Genomic DNA, 21,296 nt, shown 5'->3' on the forward strand with positions numbered 1-21,296 from the left:
GTTGGTGCGTGCATGCACCTGCTTGGGTACGTCAAGCTGCATGTGCATGCCAGCCCACAACTCGTGCGAGTAGAGCTGTGTATGTTCCAGCCCACTACTCGCACGAGTAGAGCTGCAGACATGTGCACACCAGCCTACTGCTCGCACGGCCCACTTCTGGAATGGCCTGATAGTCGGCTGTGGCCTGAGGGTTGGAGACCCTGCTTTGAAAAGTTCATCACGGACAGCACCTGTGTAACCTGTTTAACAAGGCACTCAGGTCATCATAAAGAAACATATAAGTGCTGGGACTCATCTCCGGGGGCCGGGGGGAATGAGTCTTCCTAGCAAGATGAGGTGGACCAGTTGCTTTCGTGATGTTGAGAGAATAACTTGGTCCTTAACACTAATAAGACCAAGGCATTTATAGTGGACTACAGAAGGAATAGACCTCCAGCCCTTGGTTATCAACAAAGACCATGTGGAGCAAGTGGCCAGTTTTAAGTTTTGGGGTGTTACCATCAAAGAGGACCCAACCTGGGGCACTCACATTGCAGCACTGGTTAAAAGGACCCAGCAGATATTATACTACCTGAGACTTCTCAGGAAACAACAACTGAATGAAAAATTGCTGGTGATCTTCTACCGACTATTTTAACTTACTGTACCTGTGGATGGTTTGCTAATTGCACGGTGGCAGATAGGACAGCACTCCAGAGGATCAACGTCATTGCCCAAAGGATCATTGGTTGCCCTCTCCCCTCTTTGGAAGAGCTTTATTGCTCCTCCTGCCTTAAGAAAGTTCAAAACATTCTTAAAGATCCTTCTCATCCCGAGCACCCTTTTTTTGAACTATTACCATTTGGCAGGTGGTACAGGATAATAAAAATAAGGACAAATAGGCTGAAAAACAGCTTCTATCCCCGAGTAGTAACTATATTGAATTCTATGGTATAGTGTAATATTAATGCAGTAACAGGAGTTTTCAATTCAATTGTATAGAACAGTGATTGCTAACCCTTTTGTAGAGGCGTGCCAAAAGCAGGGGGAACGTGGGGAGGGGGTGTTGTGCATGTAGCCACACTCATAATGCCCTCCACCCTACGCATGCAAGCACAACCCCCCCTGCATGCGCGCAGACCTCACTGAAGCCTCTTCCGTTGGGCCATTTTTCACCCTTCCCAGGCTTCAGGGAAGCCCCCTGAAGCCTGGAGAAGGTGAAAAACCACCCAATGCGCAAACCGCAAGTTTGGAAATGGACTTCCGGTTTATGCATTGGGTTCCTGAACTTCCGGTTTCACTGAAGCCTCCGGAGGGCGAAAAATGGCTGAAAATCAAGGCCGAAAATCAGCTTACCAGCACGTGCATACATGCTGGAGCTGACAGGGCAATGCCTCGCATGCCCTCAGAAATGGCACTGCATGCCACCTGTGGCACGCATGCCATAGGTTCGCCATCACAGGTATAGAATGTGAAGGATATGTGTTTTTGTTTTATTTTTATAGTTTTCTTATGTATGATGTACCCTGAAGATGGCATTTAATTTCATTGTACGAGGTGCAATGACAATAAAGTAAACTAACGAACTAATATTCTGTTTAAAAACATTTTTTCAGTTCTGCTTACCTGTGTATTAATTAAAGCATGCCCATTCTTATTCACATTGTAATGGATTTCCTCTCCCTGTATGGAATATCCTTCTATTTTGGTCTCAAAGTAGAATCCTTTACTTGCCAGTAGAGCCTGAAGTAAGGTTGATTGACCCCCAAAGGCAGGAGTCAGTTGTAGCCCTACCATTTCACAACGTGAATCTTGGGCAGCAGATGCTACAAGATGGCAGAAGCAGTGAGTTTAAGGACCTATCCAAAATCACCTAATCTGTTTCTTCCATTGCTGGAGATAAACTCACAGTCTTATGGAGGTTTAACTTTCAGTTTAATATGTAAATGGCATTAAGGGAAGACACCATCTTGACTTTCACTTCTGGCAATAAAATGTCTTAAGCCAACCCAGCACCCAATTATAGGCCATTATAGCAAAGTCTTACTTAGGTATGAACATGAGGAAATATCACTTTATTTCAGTAAACATTGGTAAGGTGGTTTGTAATTATACAGACCCTATTGTGCCTGGGAAATATTCCAGTGGTTTTTACCTCTGTTGTAAGACAGTGCTGACAGGTTTATTCTGGCATGTGGTAATAGAAAGGTAATGTTTTATGCATCATGCACAATATTGGGGGTGAGGGGAAGGGCTGCAGAGCCATGAAGAAAGATATAAAAGTCAAACAAAAAGAAATAGTATATATTAATCACTAAAAACAAATATTGGGCTCTATTTTCCTATTGCTCTGCAGATATTCTTTTGAGGGGTCCTTGATGCTCTCTGAGCTTGGTTGTTTTCGTGCAGGCATTTCATTCCTCAAACCAAGGAACATCATGAGTGCTACATATTCTTTGTTTTTTTTAAAAAGCCATCTGCTTATTTTAGCAGAAATACAAGAAATTGCACAAAATAGGTAGTTAAAATTTAAATTACTGCAAACTAGTGCTGCACAGCTGTGCCTTATTCTGTGACAGTTCCTGTTGCTTAGCCTGCTTACCTGTTGTTCTTTTGTCAGGCACTCAAAATCTGCTTTAGCTGTGTGTTAATCATGGTCTGTATATTTGCTTCTTCAAGTTTAGTTCCAGTTGTGTTCACGCCAATAAATTTCCAATGCTTCACATGTCTGCTTCTGCTGCCAGATGTGCCCAATTTATGAGACCCAGATCCAGTTTAAACTAAGATGTCCTCATCCTTTCTTTGGAGCAGTGGTCTTGATCCACTCATGTCTCTGTCTTGAAGCTCTCCTTACAAATGGTTACAGTTAGGAAGGGAGGAAAAAGGAATCCAAATATCATTTCCTTTCCCATATTAACCTATTGATGCACAGAATCCAATTAAGTTGCTTGATCTCTTGGGGGAAAAAACATAAACGCTTGGTGTAAAAATGATAATACCTTTAGAATGTCCAACTTGCGATTTTAAGACAACCCTCTCCTTCTTAAGACCTCCCTTAATGACAAACTATTTATACAAATTGATATATTTTAATTTCACATGCAACATGTCTTAAGGGGGGATTCAAACGATTATGTTTCTTATCTGCTTAGTCATCAACTCTCCACTGATATTTAAAGACCCATATCAGGTGTTCAGTACTGTATGATATACACCACTCTTCCACAATCTGATGCTTTCCAGCTGCAGTGGAAAAGATGATAGGCATTTTAATCAAACACTTTCTGAAAGTGCAAAGCTGGGGAAGGCAGATGTCGATAAGTGGAGTGAACTGTCACATAGAAGAGGACAAATACTTGATTGGCCTAGTGAGCAGACATAGACGTGCAGTTCAGTTAATGTTAGCCATGAGCCTCTGCAGAAGGCCAAATGATACAAAGGTATAAAAGGAATAAAGCTTGCATCATGACACCAAAGCATATATTTAATTTCATTTTAATTCATTCAGTTTGCAAGGTCACTCAAATCAGAATGACTCTGAGTGGTCTTAAAAGTTGATAAAATAGCAACAAAGAACAAATAAGCAACACAGAAAATAGGGCACACTCTATGCAGCAAGAGGACTTATTTGATGAACTCTTGGCTTGTAGCATAATGCTCCTAGTTTCAGATGAACAATAAGAGAAAACATTTGAGGCATTGTTTGACAACAGAATTAACTAGCTAGATTGATGGTAGAATCCACTTTTGTGGGAAAATCTTCAGTTAAAATGTGATGATCCATTAGTTCTCAGTTTCGTGCTTAGTTTAATTTATTTCCAGTTGTCTGCTTGTTGATCTATGAAGCGGTAGTTGTTTGGAGAGATTTGTTGAAGTTTCCACTGAATACACTGAATATTTTTCAGGGACCTAATTTTAATTAGCTCAAGACATATGTTTATATACATTATCTACTTGTTTGCAGGATTTTTGTTAGGTTATCACAGAGATGTTGTTTTGACGAATTCCTAGCCATGGTTTATCCTTTATTCATGCTACAGGGTACGAAATTCCTGGGTGCCTACCTGCCTATGGCAGCCTAGAATACTCCAGGGCAGGCTCGCAAAATCTTCACCTAGCCTCTGGGACAGGTAATTAAAGAGTGATATTTTATCAAGTTAATGTTTATTTTATATCTTTCTGCTATTGCTTTTTTTTCATTACCTATCTCTCTTGCCAGTCATTTTCTTGATGCTTTGGTAAAGGAAAAAATTTGAAAATAAGCCCAATTTGTTTACCTGCACCCTCAGTTTCATGGGCATATAGTCTAACTATTCTTACAACTAAAGGATGGCAATCAAAATAGTTTTTTTTTATAAAGGTTCTGTAACAGCTTCTGAATTGGGTTGGCAACTTTTTGCTGGCCCCAAATCCTGTGTCTGAACCCTGCAGATAATGGTTCACTTCACTTAAGATTTTTGAGTGCACAGAAGCAAGTTGGACAGAACATTTGTAACATTGAACAAGAATCTCTTAATATAATGGTTACTGGAATTTAGCCATTCTACTGTGAAGCTAGTTGATGGCTTTTTTGAAACTTGAATTATACTTACTGTGAAGCTGTAATTTCAATAGTTACGCTTCTGTGAAAAGAAATAAGAATTATGGTTGATTCTAAAATGACCAATTCTAGAATGGCTTTCCTTTTGTGAACTGAACCTTTTTCAGGTGATTTCTCCATTTATCTTCATAATAGTCATTAGTATTCTTGAAAGCTGTAAATTTACCTCTTATTTTTGTTGTGAGGCTTCTACAGCTCTTTGGAGGCATACTTTAGAATAGAAGAAAGCAATCTGGGCTTAGCATGGAGTAATTCAGTAATATACAGCCGGGAACACCAAAGCTGGGTCAGCCAATAGGACTACATAGAGATGGAGCCAGCTCTTCAAGCCCTAAAAATTACCAGGGAGTGTATCTAAGGGAGTATAGCGTTCCATTGGGCAGATATCTTTGCATCTTCTTGAGGACTCATTAGATGGCATTGTGTAATAAAGAGGCCAAGTATATCTCTCGTGGGAAGAGCAGAAATGTTTAGAGAAAGGTGATCCCATAAATAAACAGCCCTCTGCCATGCTGATTGAACCGGGAAGGAAATTGAGCTGTGGTGACACAGTGGTTAGAGTGCAGTATTGCAGGCTAGTTCTGCTGATCACCAGCTGCCAGTAGTTTGGCAGATCGAATCTCACCAGGCTCAAGGTTGACTCAGCCTTCCATCCTTCCGAGGTGCGTAAAATGAGGACCCAGATTGTTCGGGGCAATAGGCTGACTCTGTAAACCGCTTAGAGAGGGCTGTAAAGCACTGTGAAGCGGTTTATAAGTCTAAGTGCTATTGCTGTTGCTAAACTGCAAGCCAGTGCAGCTATTGAAGTAGAGATTTTACTTAGGCGTACAGAGCCACACCTTTAACTATCTCATTACTACCGCTTTCCAAGTAATCTTTTAATTATTAATTATTTTATTGTATTATAAAATGCAAAGAACACATTATAGAATACCGATGATAACTAGATACAGTTGCATTTATACAACTAGAAATTGTTAACACTGTGATAAATTAGATAAATTAAACCTTTAAAGAAGAGGGTGGAAAGTATACATCAGTATTAAATGTGATTTCTAAAATGTAATGAATATAGGGTTGCTTAATTTGTACAGTTAAAGCTAAATATGGCAGTGATAAATTAGAAAAACTACTGAGTTATTTTATGAGAAAGGTTCCAGTCTTTGCGACTAATACATAATATTACATTCGTCTCTTCATTGTTATTTATAAATATAAGAGGAAAAAAAGTGAAAAGAAAAAAAAAGGAGTTGCTTGGAAAATGTAGATAAATATTTAACTTTAACTTTTTTTCACCCATTTTTGTATTCTAATCAATTTACAGTGTTTATAAATATTTAGACTCTCTTAAAACTATATTGTGTTTATATTTGGCTTGCTACATGATATACTGTGTATATGGAAACATCCTTGCTTGAATTTGGTTCAACTTCTGTTGTGGGCATATGCTGTTAGTTTTGCCATTGCTTCAGAGTCTCCAAGTTTAAATTCCCAATCTGGTATAGTCAGTTTTGTATCTTTCTTCCAATATTGGGCATTGGAATTCCCAATGCCCTGAGCATGTATCTCAGTAAAGTATGATGTTTTCCAGGTAGTTTTTAAGGCAGTCCCATGTAAAATCCATTGCAGTAATGACAATAGGTGACTAAAGCATGAATACGGCCTTCTAATCTAAAAAGAGGTGTAATTGGTACACAAAGCATATCTCTAGGACTCAATAGAAATAGCCTATAATTGTCCATCAGCTCTGTCTGGGAAATGCCATCCCATTCAGAAGCAAGCTGAAAGTCACAGATCTAGAAAATCCTCCAAATATCAGCTACTCAGTCTTGTTAGGGTTCAAATTGTCTGTGATCCTCCCCATCTTAGCCCTACATCTTCCAGACATTGCAAAACCAGCTTGACAACATCACTTGGTCAGCATAGAGGTCAGTGGTGGGTTGCAAATCCCATTCCAACCGGTACGATTGGATTGGGGCCAATGGCGTCCTCATGGACGCGCACAGCACACACATGTGTCTTAGCACCTCCGCAATGCTCCAGCTGCTCCGCAGAGCATTTTGCAGGCTCTGTATGTGCCATGCACCTGCGTGGAAGCGCAGAAGTCTTTAAACACTGGTAAGGAGCATGGGTGGGCGGGTAGGTTCTCCGGACCACCGTACCGGAACGGTATCCGGTGCTCTGGGCTGGCCCCAGTATGCCCGTACCGGGGCGTACCGCCTGCAACCCACCACTGATAGAGATATCTAATTGGGTATCATCAATAAACCACAGTCAACTGAAGACTTCTTCTCTTTCTAAATGTTGTCCATTAAACCAGTTATGCAAGCCTCTGCCCCCTGATGCCATCCAAGGTTTTGTACCGTATCAAACTAAATTTGAATTGAAATACATGCTACAGAAGTTCAAGAGGCTAAAATATGACAATTCAAGTCTTCCTTAAGTGTCCAGTCTACTTTAGATTCCCTTAGTCATCATTTAAATTGGCAGCAATCCTACTGCATTTACTAGTCAGAACAATCATTTATCGTCCTCTGGCCTAAACTTTTACCTCTCTTAAATATATAACCAGAAAGTCTCTTTAGCAAAATCAGTTATCTTGTTAATAAAAATTAGCACAGTGTTTGAAAGATTCCAAATCAACTTAGCAAAGAAATTTTCTCTGATTAAAGGAGTGTCTTGGTATTTCAAGCTCTTTTTCTTGCTTCATTCACTTGCCTTGGGATTTATAAGTGACACATATATACACCACTAAAGGGTCATTGGAAATCTCAAACCAGGTGAGCGAAGTCAACCTTGACTGAAAGCTAATCATCTTTCAGCACAAACTCAGGAGAGTGAGTAAAGTGGAATGGCTGGACATACACTTTACATGCAGAATGTCTAAATTGCAATCTCCATTATGTGCAAGTACAGATAAAAAAAAGTCTTCATAGCATCCTGAAGAAATTACACTAGTCAGAATCCATGTTTCTTGTGACTTAAGGTTGAAAACAGGCATGTAGACCAACTCCCATCACAAAGCAGGAATTCAAATTAAAGCAGCATCAATAGATAACCGCCCAACCTTTGAATGCATTCAGTAAAGATAAGTTTACCATCTGCCTTGGAATTAATTTCACCATCAAATTATTCTTATTCCTTGAAACTTTTTTTCTAACATTATACTGAAATCATCCTTCCTCTCAATTGAAACCATAATTGTACCTCTTCATTCTGGTACCATAGAGAACCAGCCTTCTTTTGGGGACGTCCCTTCACTCACTTTAAATATCTATTGTATTCTCATTTTGTCATATTTTCTGAAAGCTAATCATGCCAGTTTTCTCAGTAAAACATGGTTTCTAATCCCCTGCTTATTATGTTTGATCTTCTTAGCCTATGTTCTAATTTCTGTGAATCTTTCTGAATGTTGATAGCCTAATACTAGAGGCAGTATTCAAGCATGTATTGAACAATATAGAATGAAGTGAAATTCACCCCTTACTATGGAAAGTATTCTTTTATTCATTTTTCTATCGTAACTAAGCTGTAAAAATCTACATGCCTATTAATTGACAGCAAAGTAATATAGAACTCTTCAACAGTTTGCTAGCACATACAGGTCATCTGGCTTTCTGCAGCCTAAATTAGATAATTTATGCAATCTAAAATTACATTTGCCTTTTCAGCAACAATGTCTTGATAGTGATACATATTCACTTCAATTACAATATATTTTTCTCATATACTTAGTCTGGCATCCCCTGCTGTATCTCTCAAATTGATTTTCCCCCTAAGTGATTAACTTTGAATTTGTCTCTATTAATTTCATTGTGTTATTTTTCAAACCACGTCCCTAAACTGTCAAGATTAGTTTAAACTTTATTTCTGCCTTTTAGAATATTAACTCTTCGCCCAGTTCTGCACCATCTGTAGATTCGATAAGCATTTCTTCCATGTCTTCATCAAAGTCATTAATTATGAAAACGTTGAAGAATACTTGGCCAAGTAGGAAATTTTAGGCAAGGCAAGATAAACTGTACTCTCTTTTTTTACATTGAGCACACTGGTCCACATTAAAAATGAAATTCTGTTGCCTATTTTCAAAAGAAAGTATGTATGTATGTGTGTATATATACATATATACATATATACATATATACATATATACATATATACATATATACATATATACATATATACATATATACATATATACATATATACATATATACATATATACATATATACATATACATACATACATACATACATACATATATATATATATATATATATATATACACATACATACATACAGTAAGGCAGTGACGTGCAGTCAGGTGAGGCAAGTGAGGCACAGCCTCACCACTCTCATCATGAAAAAAAAAGTAAAAGGAAAAAGCTGAGCTAGTTGCTGCCTCACCGTGGATGACTCTGCTTAACCTCACTGATGCTCTCCCTCCCCAAGTGTAGTGACTTCCTCCCCAGGCCCCCATTCATTTCTCTCTCTCACACACACAGCTGGATAAAACTATATAAAAATCTAGCCCAGCTTCACTGATTACAAGTTTGAAAAGGCAACGTGGCTCCACCTGCAATCAAACTACACTTGGGGAGGGAGAGCACAAGCGAGCACTGAGGAGAGACCACAGGAGGAGGCAGGAAGCCAGGCAAAGAGCCATGCTGTAGTACACACACTTCCCCCCAGCCTCTTTCTTTTGGAAGGCTCAGATCGGCTCCCCTCTGGCTTCTCTGCCTCTCCTCTCACCCCAGCCTGCCAGCAGGAGGTGGTGGGTGGGCTTTATTGTGCTCCAGGCATTTCCCACCCAGACAGCAGGCTGCATTTGCAATGGTGGAGGTGTTTGGGAAAGGCAGCAGGGGAATGGGGGGGGGGATGGCAGAGGAGCTGCTTTCAAGCCACTGGAAAAGATATCCAGTCCAACTTTTGTGTGTTGGGGGGTTTGTTTGAGAGTGAGTGAGAGAGGGAAGGGGTAGGAGAGATAGTCCAATCCAACTTGTGTGTGTGTGTGTGTGTGTGTGTGTGTTTGAGAGAGGGGGAGGAAGGGAGAGAGGGAGGAAGGAGGGGAAGGAGAAGAAAAAGAAAAAGAAAGAAGGAGCAAAGGAGAAAAACAAATGCTGTCACTTTAAATTGGAACTGAGCATGCCTGGCTGTCGAATTCTGGGAGTTGAAGTCCACAAGTCTAAAAATATTTGAAACCCAGCACTTGTGTCAGTGCCTCACCAGTCATAAACCTCACCGCACGTCACTGCAGTAAGGTATATATACAAACATATATATACAGTAAGGGTATGGCTAGCTGATGAGAGCTAAATAGCTTGAAATAGATCTATATTAGTCTCCCTTTATTTATTTATTAGCACAAATACAACATATATGTGTATGTGTGTGTGTGTGTGTGTGTGTGTATTATCATACACATACATAGCACACATATATGCATGCTATATACATTCCTGTCTGTCCATTTTGAATACATACTTGAAACTTGAGAATTCACATGGTTGATAATATATGGAACAAAACTGACTGGATCTGGATGTTCTGCTTCAGATACCACAAAGCCTCCTCCCAAAAGGCAACAAGCAAAATAGGTCGTGAAGAGGATATGTAGCATCCCAGACAATACTGCATCTCACTTGATAGAACATCTCACTTGATACGGTAATTCAGTTCTATTTGATGAGTTCTCACCAAATTGTTTCCAAGTCAGCTGTGGATCCACATAATAGGCATACCATGCATCCTATAAATAACTGGCTTCCTAAATTAGAGTGTCATGAGAAACTACTGTCAAATACTTCTAGTAATCACTGCATTGTTTTCAAGGTTCTTAAGACAGTATCATTCCTGAATCTTTCCAGGTGTTAATGTCAGACTGGCTGGTTTGTAATGCTCATTTCTATTGCGGAGTTTCACTGCTTTCTGACTACTGAAGTTCTAATATATGTTTTCACCAATTTCTGAGCTGTCACCTTGTAATACTCCCCCCCCCCCTCTTAAATGACATAATTGAGAACCTACTGATTTGTCTAAGTTTGCCCAAATGTTTAAAAGCTGAATTGCAATTTGGACTGGAACCTTCAATCCATTGCTGTTTCTCAGTATATCCCCAGTTCAGACAAGAAGAAATGGCTGTCAAACGCAGAAGTGCAGAGCTATGGATAGCTTGTTGTGATGCGTGCCCACGCGCACACACACAGAATATATGCTGTATTTACTTGTTAGTAAATATGGCAAACATTGCCATATATAATTAGGGAGTAGGGAGGTGTGCAGTGACCCCAAATTTGATGAGGCAAATAGATATGGTGTGAAATAAAAATGGCTGGTGAAAAACATGGAAGCGTTTGAAGATTAGTCATTTATATAGAGGGACTGCTTTGATGGCTGAATGTTAACCCTTTTTGAAAACTTAATCAGGACTTACTGTATCTTTCTTTAGTCTTTTGCTGCTAAATTACCCCATTTCGTCATCTTCATCCAGTTTCTCTTTGCATCTTTTTCTTTCCCTCATTCCCATCTTATGTATTTTTCCTCCTTTTCCATAGTTTCTGCTGGACTACAGGCTGTGTGCACACTTATATATTTCTATATGGGAAACTGATTTCTGTGGAAGAGAAATATTACTTTATTTATGTAAAAAGAGATTCATATGTGGCGTCATTTATTTTATAAGCAATTAGTTTTAATCAGTACTTATTCAACCTATATCAATTTTCTCATCCTGCCCTTGCCCTTCTTTTGGAACTGGGCTTCAGACAGACAGACAGACAGACATAAACACATGCATGTATACAAAGGGTCACATATACACATTTATGGTCAGGGAGATCTCCAAGATTGATTCTTCTGGAGTTGCTAAACCCAATTTGACAAAGGGAGGAAGCTAGGCATCATGCAAGATTTTTATCCATGTATTCATATTTATATACCAATGTATATGTACTGAAATATATATACAGGAATGCAGAAATGTCCATTCCTGTTTACTTTTTCTATTACTGGGCGATTTCAGGGTCATATTCTGAGGTCTTTGGTGAATTCTGGCCACTGGCATTGCTCCTGCCACAACCTTTTCCACCTCTCAACCAGAAATTTAAGCCTAAGGTCAAAAAGAGAAAAATGTCACTTCAATTAATTAAAAGACGAAAAGTCAAAGGCAGTTTAAGCCCAGCAGCTAGTAAACAATTTACATTGGCTGTCTGCAGAAAGCTACAAGATTATAGCAATCCCAAATGCTAATAAGAAGAGAAATATTTGTTTCAAAAATTTATTATGAAACATACCACAGCAAAATAAAAAATGGAGGACTGCAAATTTTAGAGAAAAGTAGTTGGATTCAGTGTATTACAAGAGTATAGCCAGAGGAACTCATCTAAGTTGGTGGTTTAGCCCTATAGAAAACCCTGGTTGTTTAGTTACCCTGCATCCTTTCTTGATCTTCTCATGCCATATATTCTGAAATGGGTCTCGTCTTCTTTTTTCCCTTTCTTGAGGAAGACTCATAATAATAATAATAATAATAATAATAATAATAATAATAATAATAATAATAATAATAATAATAATAATAATAATAATAATAATAAAAAATTTTTTTATTTGTTAGCCGCACCCTCTCCCGAAGGACTCGGGGCGGCGTACAATAAAAACATATAAAATACAAATATGGACAATACATACACAAAATAGACATATACGTGGAGGAGGTAGACAGATGAATGGAAACAATTAAAATCACAGTTTAAAATCCCCTAAATAAAATCACAAAATTAAAAAACCCGTCAGGAGCGATATGATCAAACTATGGTTGAGCCAGGCCAGCTACTTGGAATAGGTGGGTCTTGAGCTTTACACGGAAGGCGCGGAGGTCAGAGGTAATCCTAATATCCGGAGGGAGGTCATTCCACAGGGCTGGGCCCGCCACAGAGAAGGCTCTGCTCCTAGGCGCCGCCCCTCGGCACTGTCTGGTGGATGGCACCTGGAGAAGTCCCTCTCTGTGTGAGCGAATTGGTCGCAGGGATGTATGGGGCAGGATACGATCCCGCAGGTATCTAGGTCCTGAGCCATGGAGCGCTTTAAAGATCGTTATCAAGACCTTGAAACGCACCCGATAGACCACAGGAAGCCAGTGCAGCTCGCGCAGGAAAGGTGTCACATGGGAGTACCTTGTACTCCCTTGTACTCTTGTACTTAAGACAATAATCTCTTGTTTTTTTATGCTTCATAAAGAGAGGAGAGTTGTGTATAATTGAGAATTTACCAAAATGTCTTCCCTGGGTTTCATTAATAGAAATAAAGCTATTAGTTTAGGACAGTAAAGTCAAAATGGGGCACGGGAGTGCTGCACGAGGCCCCAAAATGCAATGCGAGGGCCCCCTGCATGCACACATGCATCCCCACATGTGCCCTGCCCCTCCCTGTGCATGCGCAGCAGAGACCCAAAGACCAGCTGGCTGGCGGGAGGTGCGCACACATGCACAGTGGAGCTGGGCTGGGGCAACCGCTGACGTGCCTGCAGTGAGGCTCTGCATGCCACCTGTGGCACGCGTGCCATAGGTTCGCCATCCCGGGTTTAGGATCATTAATATGTGTTTTTTCTTATTCAATATGGTTTTAAAAATGTTTTCTGCCTAAAGTCACCTGTGAACAGGTCTGTGCACTGTTGTTCAGGCCAAGATACAAAAACATCTTAGTACCCTTGTTACCTTCAAAATAATTTCCATGCATTCTTCTCTTTTCTCTCCCTCCTTCTATCTCACCGATCAAGGGTCTGTGCATTCCGTTGCCACTGGAAGCAATGGAAATTGACACATTCTGCCTAGAAACAGAAGGTGACCTAATTATTTATTTTTTTCATAATATAAGCTCCAGGGATATCTGATGGTGAACTATTGCAAGAGGAGGAGAGCATGGCCAAGGTATAAACACTCTTCATTGCCTTCCATTCAAAAGGGCTGTAAATCGGATTAATGTAATTTGAACAGAAGGCTGGCAAATATCTCTTAACTATTTTCCATCTTTGCAGGTAAGATAAAGAATAAGGTCAAACAATTACTCAGAATGAAACAAGAGCGATTAATGGGAAGGATATGTCAGCCTTCCCAGGGAGACCAGACAGGAAACATGACCACATGAGATAATTCTATTTTATTGTAAGGCTATATTAATAGAATCTCACAAGTCTGAACATACACATCTCCTGCTGCCTCATTTACAGCCTGAGAAACTAGGAAAGGTCCCTTCTAAGCTTCTTTCCCTGCCCACTATCCTGCAGCAGACTGTCTCTCTCCTATCTGACCATTCCCTAGAGTCTAGATACTGTCTAGGGCCTAGACCAGGGGTGTCCAAACTTGAGAACTTTAAGACTTGTGGACTTCAACTCCCAGAATTCCCCAGCCAGCTGGCTGGGGAATTCTGGGAGTTGAAGTCCACAAGTCTTAAAGTTCTCAAGTTTGGACACCCCTGGCCTAGACAGTATCTCTTTGCGCCAAGTTCCTTCCCACATACCATTTCAGATCAGAGCTGGGTATATCCTATGAACTACATGGGGCAATTTCCTTAAGCTGGTGTCGGGCCCAAAACCAGGAATGGCATATAGCAATTCTTCCATGCTGAGTTCTTTATTACTTTAAGCCTATAGACAAAATCTTGCCAGACAGATTTCTATTATCTGCTGAACTGTTAGGAAGGGGCTGTCTTTAACCTCTTTCTCTCACACTTAAATAGCCCTTTATTCCTCTGGAATGCACCCCCCCTCCCTTCTGGGAACCCCCCTCCTCACTGTATTCCATCCCAGCTGGCTTGCCATGTTTATTTGAACTGCCACAGGCTGATCCATATTGGGATTCCTCTAATGTAGGAAAATGGCCAAAGCATTCAGGCAACAAATGTCTTGGAACAGTCCTATTTATTGCTGATTTCCTCTGGGCAGCAAGATGTATTATTTATGAATTGCTTTTTCTTCATTTCCTATCTATGTACTGTACGTGATAATCAGCTAGCGAAGATCAAGTGCAGCAGATATCACGATGAATATCTAATGCTCATTAATACATACAGCATTTTTCTAAATTATCAACCTTTTGTTTTTTGATACCATCTAATGCTGCAGTAGCCATATTTATACATGAAATATTTGCATCCACCGCGACAGCAATTATTTTCAGGCATTTCCCCAAATTGAAAATGTCTTCTGCCAAGTGGCTCACTTAGTCTTTAACACATCACTGGAAATTCCTTTAGCTCTCCCTGGCCTTTTAACAAAGATTTTATGCTTTAAAAGCTTTAAATATTTAGGCTACTGCTGCTGCTATTGCTATAGATTAATCATATTTCCTGCTTTATAAAGCACAGTTCTCTTCCTGAAGAAGTCTTTGAAGATTTCAAGGCTAGTCTGGTCTAAATGTGGTTTAGAGACAAAAAAAAAGAACCCATTCAAGAAAGGAAAATAGGGACATTGTTCATCATCAGCAGGAATTTCATAGAATTGTGAACAGGCACAGTGAACATCTGATCATTTTCTCACTGGGGTACAATGCAACACCAGGTAGGAGGGCAGGGTCACCTACCCATTTCAAACAATCCTTACTCTTTGGCCGGTGTGTTCTATCTTTTCCATCAGTTCAGAATTACTGTGATGTCTTATTGTGTTAGGATTGTTTTGATCTACTGTTCCTTTTATAAAAGCTAAAGACTGTGCAATATTGCTTATTCGAAGCAGAAGTTGGCAGTTTCCAGACAACACCCAAGTCCGAAATTTGGCCAAGGGTTTTTATTGCTTGTTTTAATACCTTAAAAAAAAAAAACATTCCCACCCCATTCAAGGTTACTTTTTATGTGTATCTTTATATAGTAGTGATTAAAAAAATACATAAAGGTAAAGGTTCCCTCGCACATACATGCTAGTTGTTCCCTACTCTAGGGGGCAATGCTCATCTCTGTTTCAAAGCCGAAGAGCTAGGACTGTCCAAAGTCATCTCTGGCATAACTAAACACCGAAGGCACATGGAATGCTGTTACCTTCCCACCAAAGGTTCCTATTTTTCTACTTTCATTTTTACATCCTTTCAAACTGGGACAAGCAATGGGAGCTCACTCCATTATGTGGCGCTAGAGATTCGAACAGCTGAACTGCCAACCTTTCTGATTGACAAGCTCAGAGTCTTAGCCACTGAGCCACTCGCTGTGTCTCAAATTTTAAATATATATTTTTTAAAAAATTATGTCCCTGTTTTGGCAGTCACAAATTTAAAGATAGAGTGAGAACAGAATTGAATTGTGGTCATGCAAAAATCTTGGGGTACATCCAGGCAAGAACTTGCTTCACTGTTGTTGTAAAACAATTAAGAGATATCTATTAGCACATCTAGATCTACCAGCCTATTGTCTCCCCAGGTGGTCAGTGGAAATCAGAAGATTAGAGTCTTTTGGAAACAATTATACCTTCTCATTTAGGGCAGAGGAGATGGCATGGGGGGGGGGGAGTAGAAACTACTGTTTCCATTGCATTTCTATCTGGCCCTAAGAGAAAGCACACAATGTAATATTGGTTTGCCATCAATAACCTCATTTTCTTGGACAGTGAGGTCATTGTTAGCTCACCTTTCAGAGTTTTGACATCTGTGCTCTGTCACAGCATTGGTATTGCATGAAATTCAGGGGATGATAAATAGCCAGTGAAATGCTTTGTTGTCTCTGTATGCCAGCTCCATATGTAGGGTGTGTTCCTTCTATAAAATATTTATGTAGCATAAGTGCCCTTGGAATTATGGCACAGGGTTATTTCATTAAAAAATGACCAATCCTGCAAAAATCCCAAGACTGATGCCTTGGGAATAGACATAGAATCATATATTGGAATTGGGTCATTTGGGCCATCAAGTTCATACCTCTTATCAGTGAAAGAATCCAGCACCCCCAACCTTTGTTTGAACACCACCAAACAAGGGGTGTTACCACCCAATCCCACAAGTAGTTTTTCTGTTAAATTATTTTTCTGTGACATTCAGTCCAAATCCACCTTCCTTTAATTTAAGATTGTTACGGTATATCGTATTCTGAACTCTGATATGAGAGAGGTCAAGTCTTGACTTTCTGTGAAACTTCAGATACTTGCAAAATATTTTCATATCTATTCCCACCCAATTGTTTTTTTCTCCGCTGTATAAATCCTTTTCTTTACTTCCAGAATGAGAAAGAAAGCAATAATTGGTGGTGTAGGGCTTCCTGCCTAAGCAGAGGGTTGGACTAGAAGACCTCCAAGGTCCCTTCCAACTCTGTTATTCTATGGTGAATTCATTTATGTCAGCGGTGGGATTCACTTACCTTCCCTACCGGTTCGCAAATGTGAGTGTGCGCGCACTAGTTTCGCTCGCATGCACTGCATCTGCACATGTGCACTGCCTTCTGCGCATGCACAGTGCTCATGCATTATGTTGGGACAGTTGAGTGGATCCTCCGGCAGCCGCCATTACCGGTTCGTCCAAACCAGAGAGAACCAGCTGAATACCACATCTGATTTACATACGAACATTCTTCTTGTTGTGCTGCTCTCAAGAATAACCTGACCCTTAGTCTTCATGAATGAAAGTGGATCGAGTGAGTGAAATAGCCTGCTTAACGTAATGCAGCAAATTATTTCACAACAAATTCCATTCATGATGATTTTCTTCATTTCAAATCCATAAACCTGGAACGCAATTTAATGACAGCAGTTTGTTCTTTGTACTTGGCAGCATTTAATAAGTGGTAAGTGAATCATGATATCCAAACATAATACAAATGTTCTGATTTTTTTCTTTATATAAAGGTCATCAAAGTAGCAACTTATTTCCAGAATAAGGACAAGCCATTAGTGATTTCTTGCTAAATCTCTTTAGGAGATATATGGTACTATAATTTCAAAGAACTAACCACCGGGTTGCCTCAGCTTTATTTATTTATTTATTTTATTTTATTTTATTTATAGACCGCCCCCTCTCCCCAAAGGGACTCGGGGCGGTGTACAGACCACAATAAAACAATATACAAACTTAAATAATTATAAATACCCATTAAAACAAATTATATGATAGGCTGTACAGTATAGTTAAAAATTAAAACAACCTATAAAATCTATCCCTAAACATTTAAAATTTAAAATACAGGCTAGAGGGACACAAAAGCTACAGTTAGGCCAGGCCAGCTAAATTAAACAGGTGGGTCTTTAGTTTGTTACGGAAGGAGCGGAGATCAGTCATTATTCTAATGTCAGGGGGGAGGTCATTCCAGAGGGTCGGGCCCATCACAGAGAAGGCGCTACTCCTGGGCGTCACCCGCTGGCACTGCCTAGTGGACGGCACCCAGAGGAGTCCCTCCCTGTGAGAGCGAATCGGCCGCAGGGATGTATTGGGCAGGATGCGATCCCGCAGGTAGCTAGGTCCTGAGCCATGGAGCGCTTTAAAGATGATAGTCAATACCTTGAAACGCACCCGAAAAGCCACAGGTAGCCAGTGCAGCCCACGCAGGAGAGGTGTTACATGGGAGTATCTGGTACCTCCCTTATGCCTGATTGGGCATTGAGATATTCCTGAAACGTAAATGTAGGTTGGATCCATAAATTTGCAAACTGAATACTGTACTGAAAATAATTGTTTCCAATACAATTCCATTTGTTCATTTCTAATATTTCCTTGTGAACATTGGGTGTTGAGCTCAAACATTATGTACTAAGATAGTTATTCGGTGTGGGTTATTCTGCATGGAGCTGTCCCTAGTCCTGAAAAAGAATGCATGTACATGACAAATTCCAGACATTTGAGAGCTTGAAAGTAACTGTTCAGAATTAGGGTTGTTTTTTTTTGGGGGGGGGGGGTTATAACAATTCTGATTTTGATGCTAAACAGTGAAGGCTATTCTAGACTTTAATTTAATGTACATTAAAATGTAGGTAGTTTCTAGCTTCCACAAAAGATCTATTGAATCAAAATTTCTACCTTTCTTTTTGTTGCAAACTATTATTGACATAAGTCATAATGTAGCTGTTTTTCTTTGCTTTTTTTTCTTTCAATATATTCAGATCAAAATACCAAAAAGTCATTTTTTAAATGAAAGTATCAATGAATAAATAAGAAAATATAGCAATGAGCAGTTCTGCAAATGACTATAAAATGCAAATATGTATGCATTCCAAATTGAAACATTTAGAGTCTCCTATAAATTTATTGGGTTGTTAGATCAGAATATGGGCCAAAAATTCATTTAACCCAACTAAATTAGATGTGATGTTGATCAACTAATTATATGTCTTTAAAAGAGAACTAAGAGCTATTATGGCCAATACTCCTCTTTGTATATATCATTGTCATGAAAGTTTTATCCGTAATGTTAAGAATTAATACTAACTAAAATAAATAAAAGGAAAGAGGGAAATAAAAGAAAAAGTGCAATAAGAAAAAAGATTAGGAAAAAAGGAGAAAGGTATAACGAAAGATACAAAGGTTTAAAGTATAGATACAAATGTCCAATAATTCTTCACAGCAATTAAATACAATTATATTTTAACCTCTTTCTCTAAAGTCGGACCATAACTCTCTTCTTTCTTCAATTGCCCTGTGTAATTATCAAAACCATAAATCACAAGTTCATTTTTTCATTTTTATGCAAAAAGTTTATAAATAGTTTCCAGTCACAGGTAAATGTAAGATAATGTCCTTTCTCTAATCAAAGAAGTCAGTTTGTCCATCTCAGCAAATTCTGTCAATTTTACCAATTGTTCCTTCGGAGATAGATAGATAGATAGATAGATAGATAGATAGATAGATAGATAGATAGACAGACAGACAGACAGACAGACAGACAGACAGACAGACAGACAGACAGACAGATAAAATACAATAATACAATAGTAGAGTTGGAAGGGACCTTGGAGGTCTTCTAGTCCAACCCCCTGCCTAGGCAGGAAACCCTACACCGTTCCAGACAAATGGCTATCCAACATCTTCTTAAAGACTTCCAGTGTTGGGGCATTCACAACTTCTGGAGGCAAGCTGTTCCATTGATTAATTGTTCTAACTGTCAGGAAGTTTCTCCTCAGTTCTAAGTTGCTTCTCTCCTTGATTAGTTTCCACCCATTGCTTCTTGTTCTGTCCACAGGTGCCTTGGAGAATAGCTTGACTCCCTCTTCTTTGTGGCAACCCCTGAGATATTGGAACACTGCTATCATGTCTCCCCTAGTCCTTCTTTCTCTTAAGCTAGACATACCTAGTTCCTGCAACCGTTCTTCATATGTTTTAGTCTCCAGTCCCCTAATCATCTTTGTTGCTCTTCTCTGCACTCTTTCTAGAGTCTCCACATCTTTTTTACATCGTGGCGACCAGAACTGAATGCAGTATTCCAAGTGTGGCCTTACCAAGGCATTATAAAGTGGTATTAACACTTCACGTGATCTTGATTCTATCCCTTTGTTGATGCAGCCTAGAACTGTGTTGGCTTTTTTGGCAGCTGCTGCACACTGCTGGCTCATATTTAAATGGTTGTCCACTAGATCTCCAAGATCCCTCTCACAGTTACTACTATTGAGCACGGTACCACCTATACTGTACCTGTGCATTCCGTTTTTGTTGCCTAAAGATACAGATTTTTTGTTTTTGTTGCCTAAAGATATTGATATAGATATAGATGATATAGATATATAGATATAGATATAGATATAGATTATATATATATATATACACACACACACACACACACACACACACACACACACACACACACACACATATATATATATATATATATATATATTATATATATATATATATATATATATGGAGGAGAGCCTGTGGCTTAGTGGCTAAGACTCCTGCCTAATATGTAATACAGCCCAGGTTCAAATCCCAGTAAGGGTATGGCTAGCTGATGAGAGCTAAAATAGCTTGAAATAGATCTATACTAGTCTCTCTTTATTTATTTATCAGCACAAATACAACACAACATTATATATATTATATAATTATATATATATATATATATATATATATATATATATATATATATATATATATATATATATATATATATATATATATATATATATATATAACATTATATATATTATATGTTATATTTATATTTTATTGGGCAGGTTCAACTGTGATTTTGAAAAGACCTCAGCTGCTAGACTGAAAACTGCTAACTTTAAATTAAGAGTACAAGCAATCTCACAAATTGTGTTGCTGTTGAAACTGCTAACATGAAATAGTAATTCCATCCAAAAAAGGAGGGGAAAAGAAAACCTTGACTAAGTTTCATAATTATTCGCATTCTTTGGCTCGCTTAATGCTCATCTGCCATGCACAGCAATATCATCTCATCTACTTGCCAAAGCAAAAAAGGATCTCCCAATAGGGAGATGATGACTTCATTTCTGCTGCTCTGAATTATGTTCCCTGGTGTTCCCCGTCCACTGCACCACAAGTCAAATATTCTTTGGCTTGTTCCACTTACTGCAGAGACTTTGGAAAAAAGAAAACAACAATTGCTAGCAACTTGAGCTATTTCCATCCAGGGATCAAAGCTAATGAGATCCCAATATTTTTAGAAGTAAAGATGGGCTGACTATCCCTCCCTTAGCCACATAAACTAATATTTTATTTGAGTGAGAGTTCTTAACTAGCTGTCGCCCAATATCCAATGTCAGATATCAGATACAACCAATGTTCCCTCTAA

At 39.1% G+C, this 21,296-nt stretch overlaps 1 protein-coding gene across 6 annotated transcripts in view; it reads left to right on the top strand.

Annotated features, from left to right (window-relative positions):
* BEGAIN (brain enriched guanylate kinase associated) overlaps positions 1–21,296 on the top strand; it is a 178,158-nt gene that overhangs the window by 77,501 nt on the left and 79,361 nt on the right. For 3 of the 6 annotated variants that reach the window (XM_081937884.1, XM_081937886.1, XM_081937887.1), the window contains exon 3: positions 4,020–4,109. The exons of the other annotated variants lie outside the window; for them this stretch is intronic. In XM_081937884.1, coding sequence (XP_081794010.1) covers positions 4,020–4,109 — 90 coding nt within the window. The remainder of the gene's footprint in view (positions 1–4,019; positions 4,110–21,296) is intronic. 6 annotated transcript variants of the gene reach the window in all.

This window comes from Natrix helvetica (genome assembly GCF_964273705.1).
Source record: "Natrix helvetica genome assembly, chromosome: 1".
NCBI classification, from domain to species: domain Eukaryota; kingdom Metazoa; phylum Chordata; class Lepidosauria; order Squamata; family Natricidae; genus Natrix; species Natrix helvetica.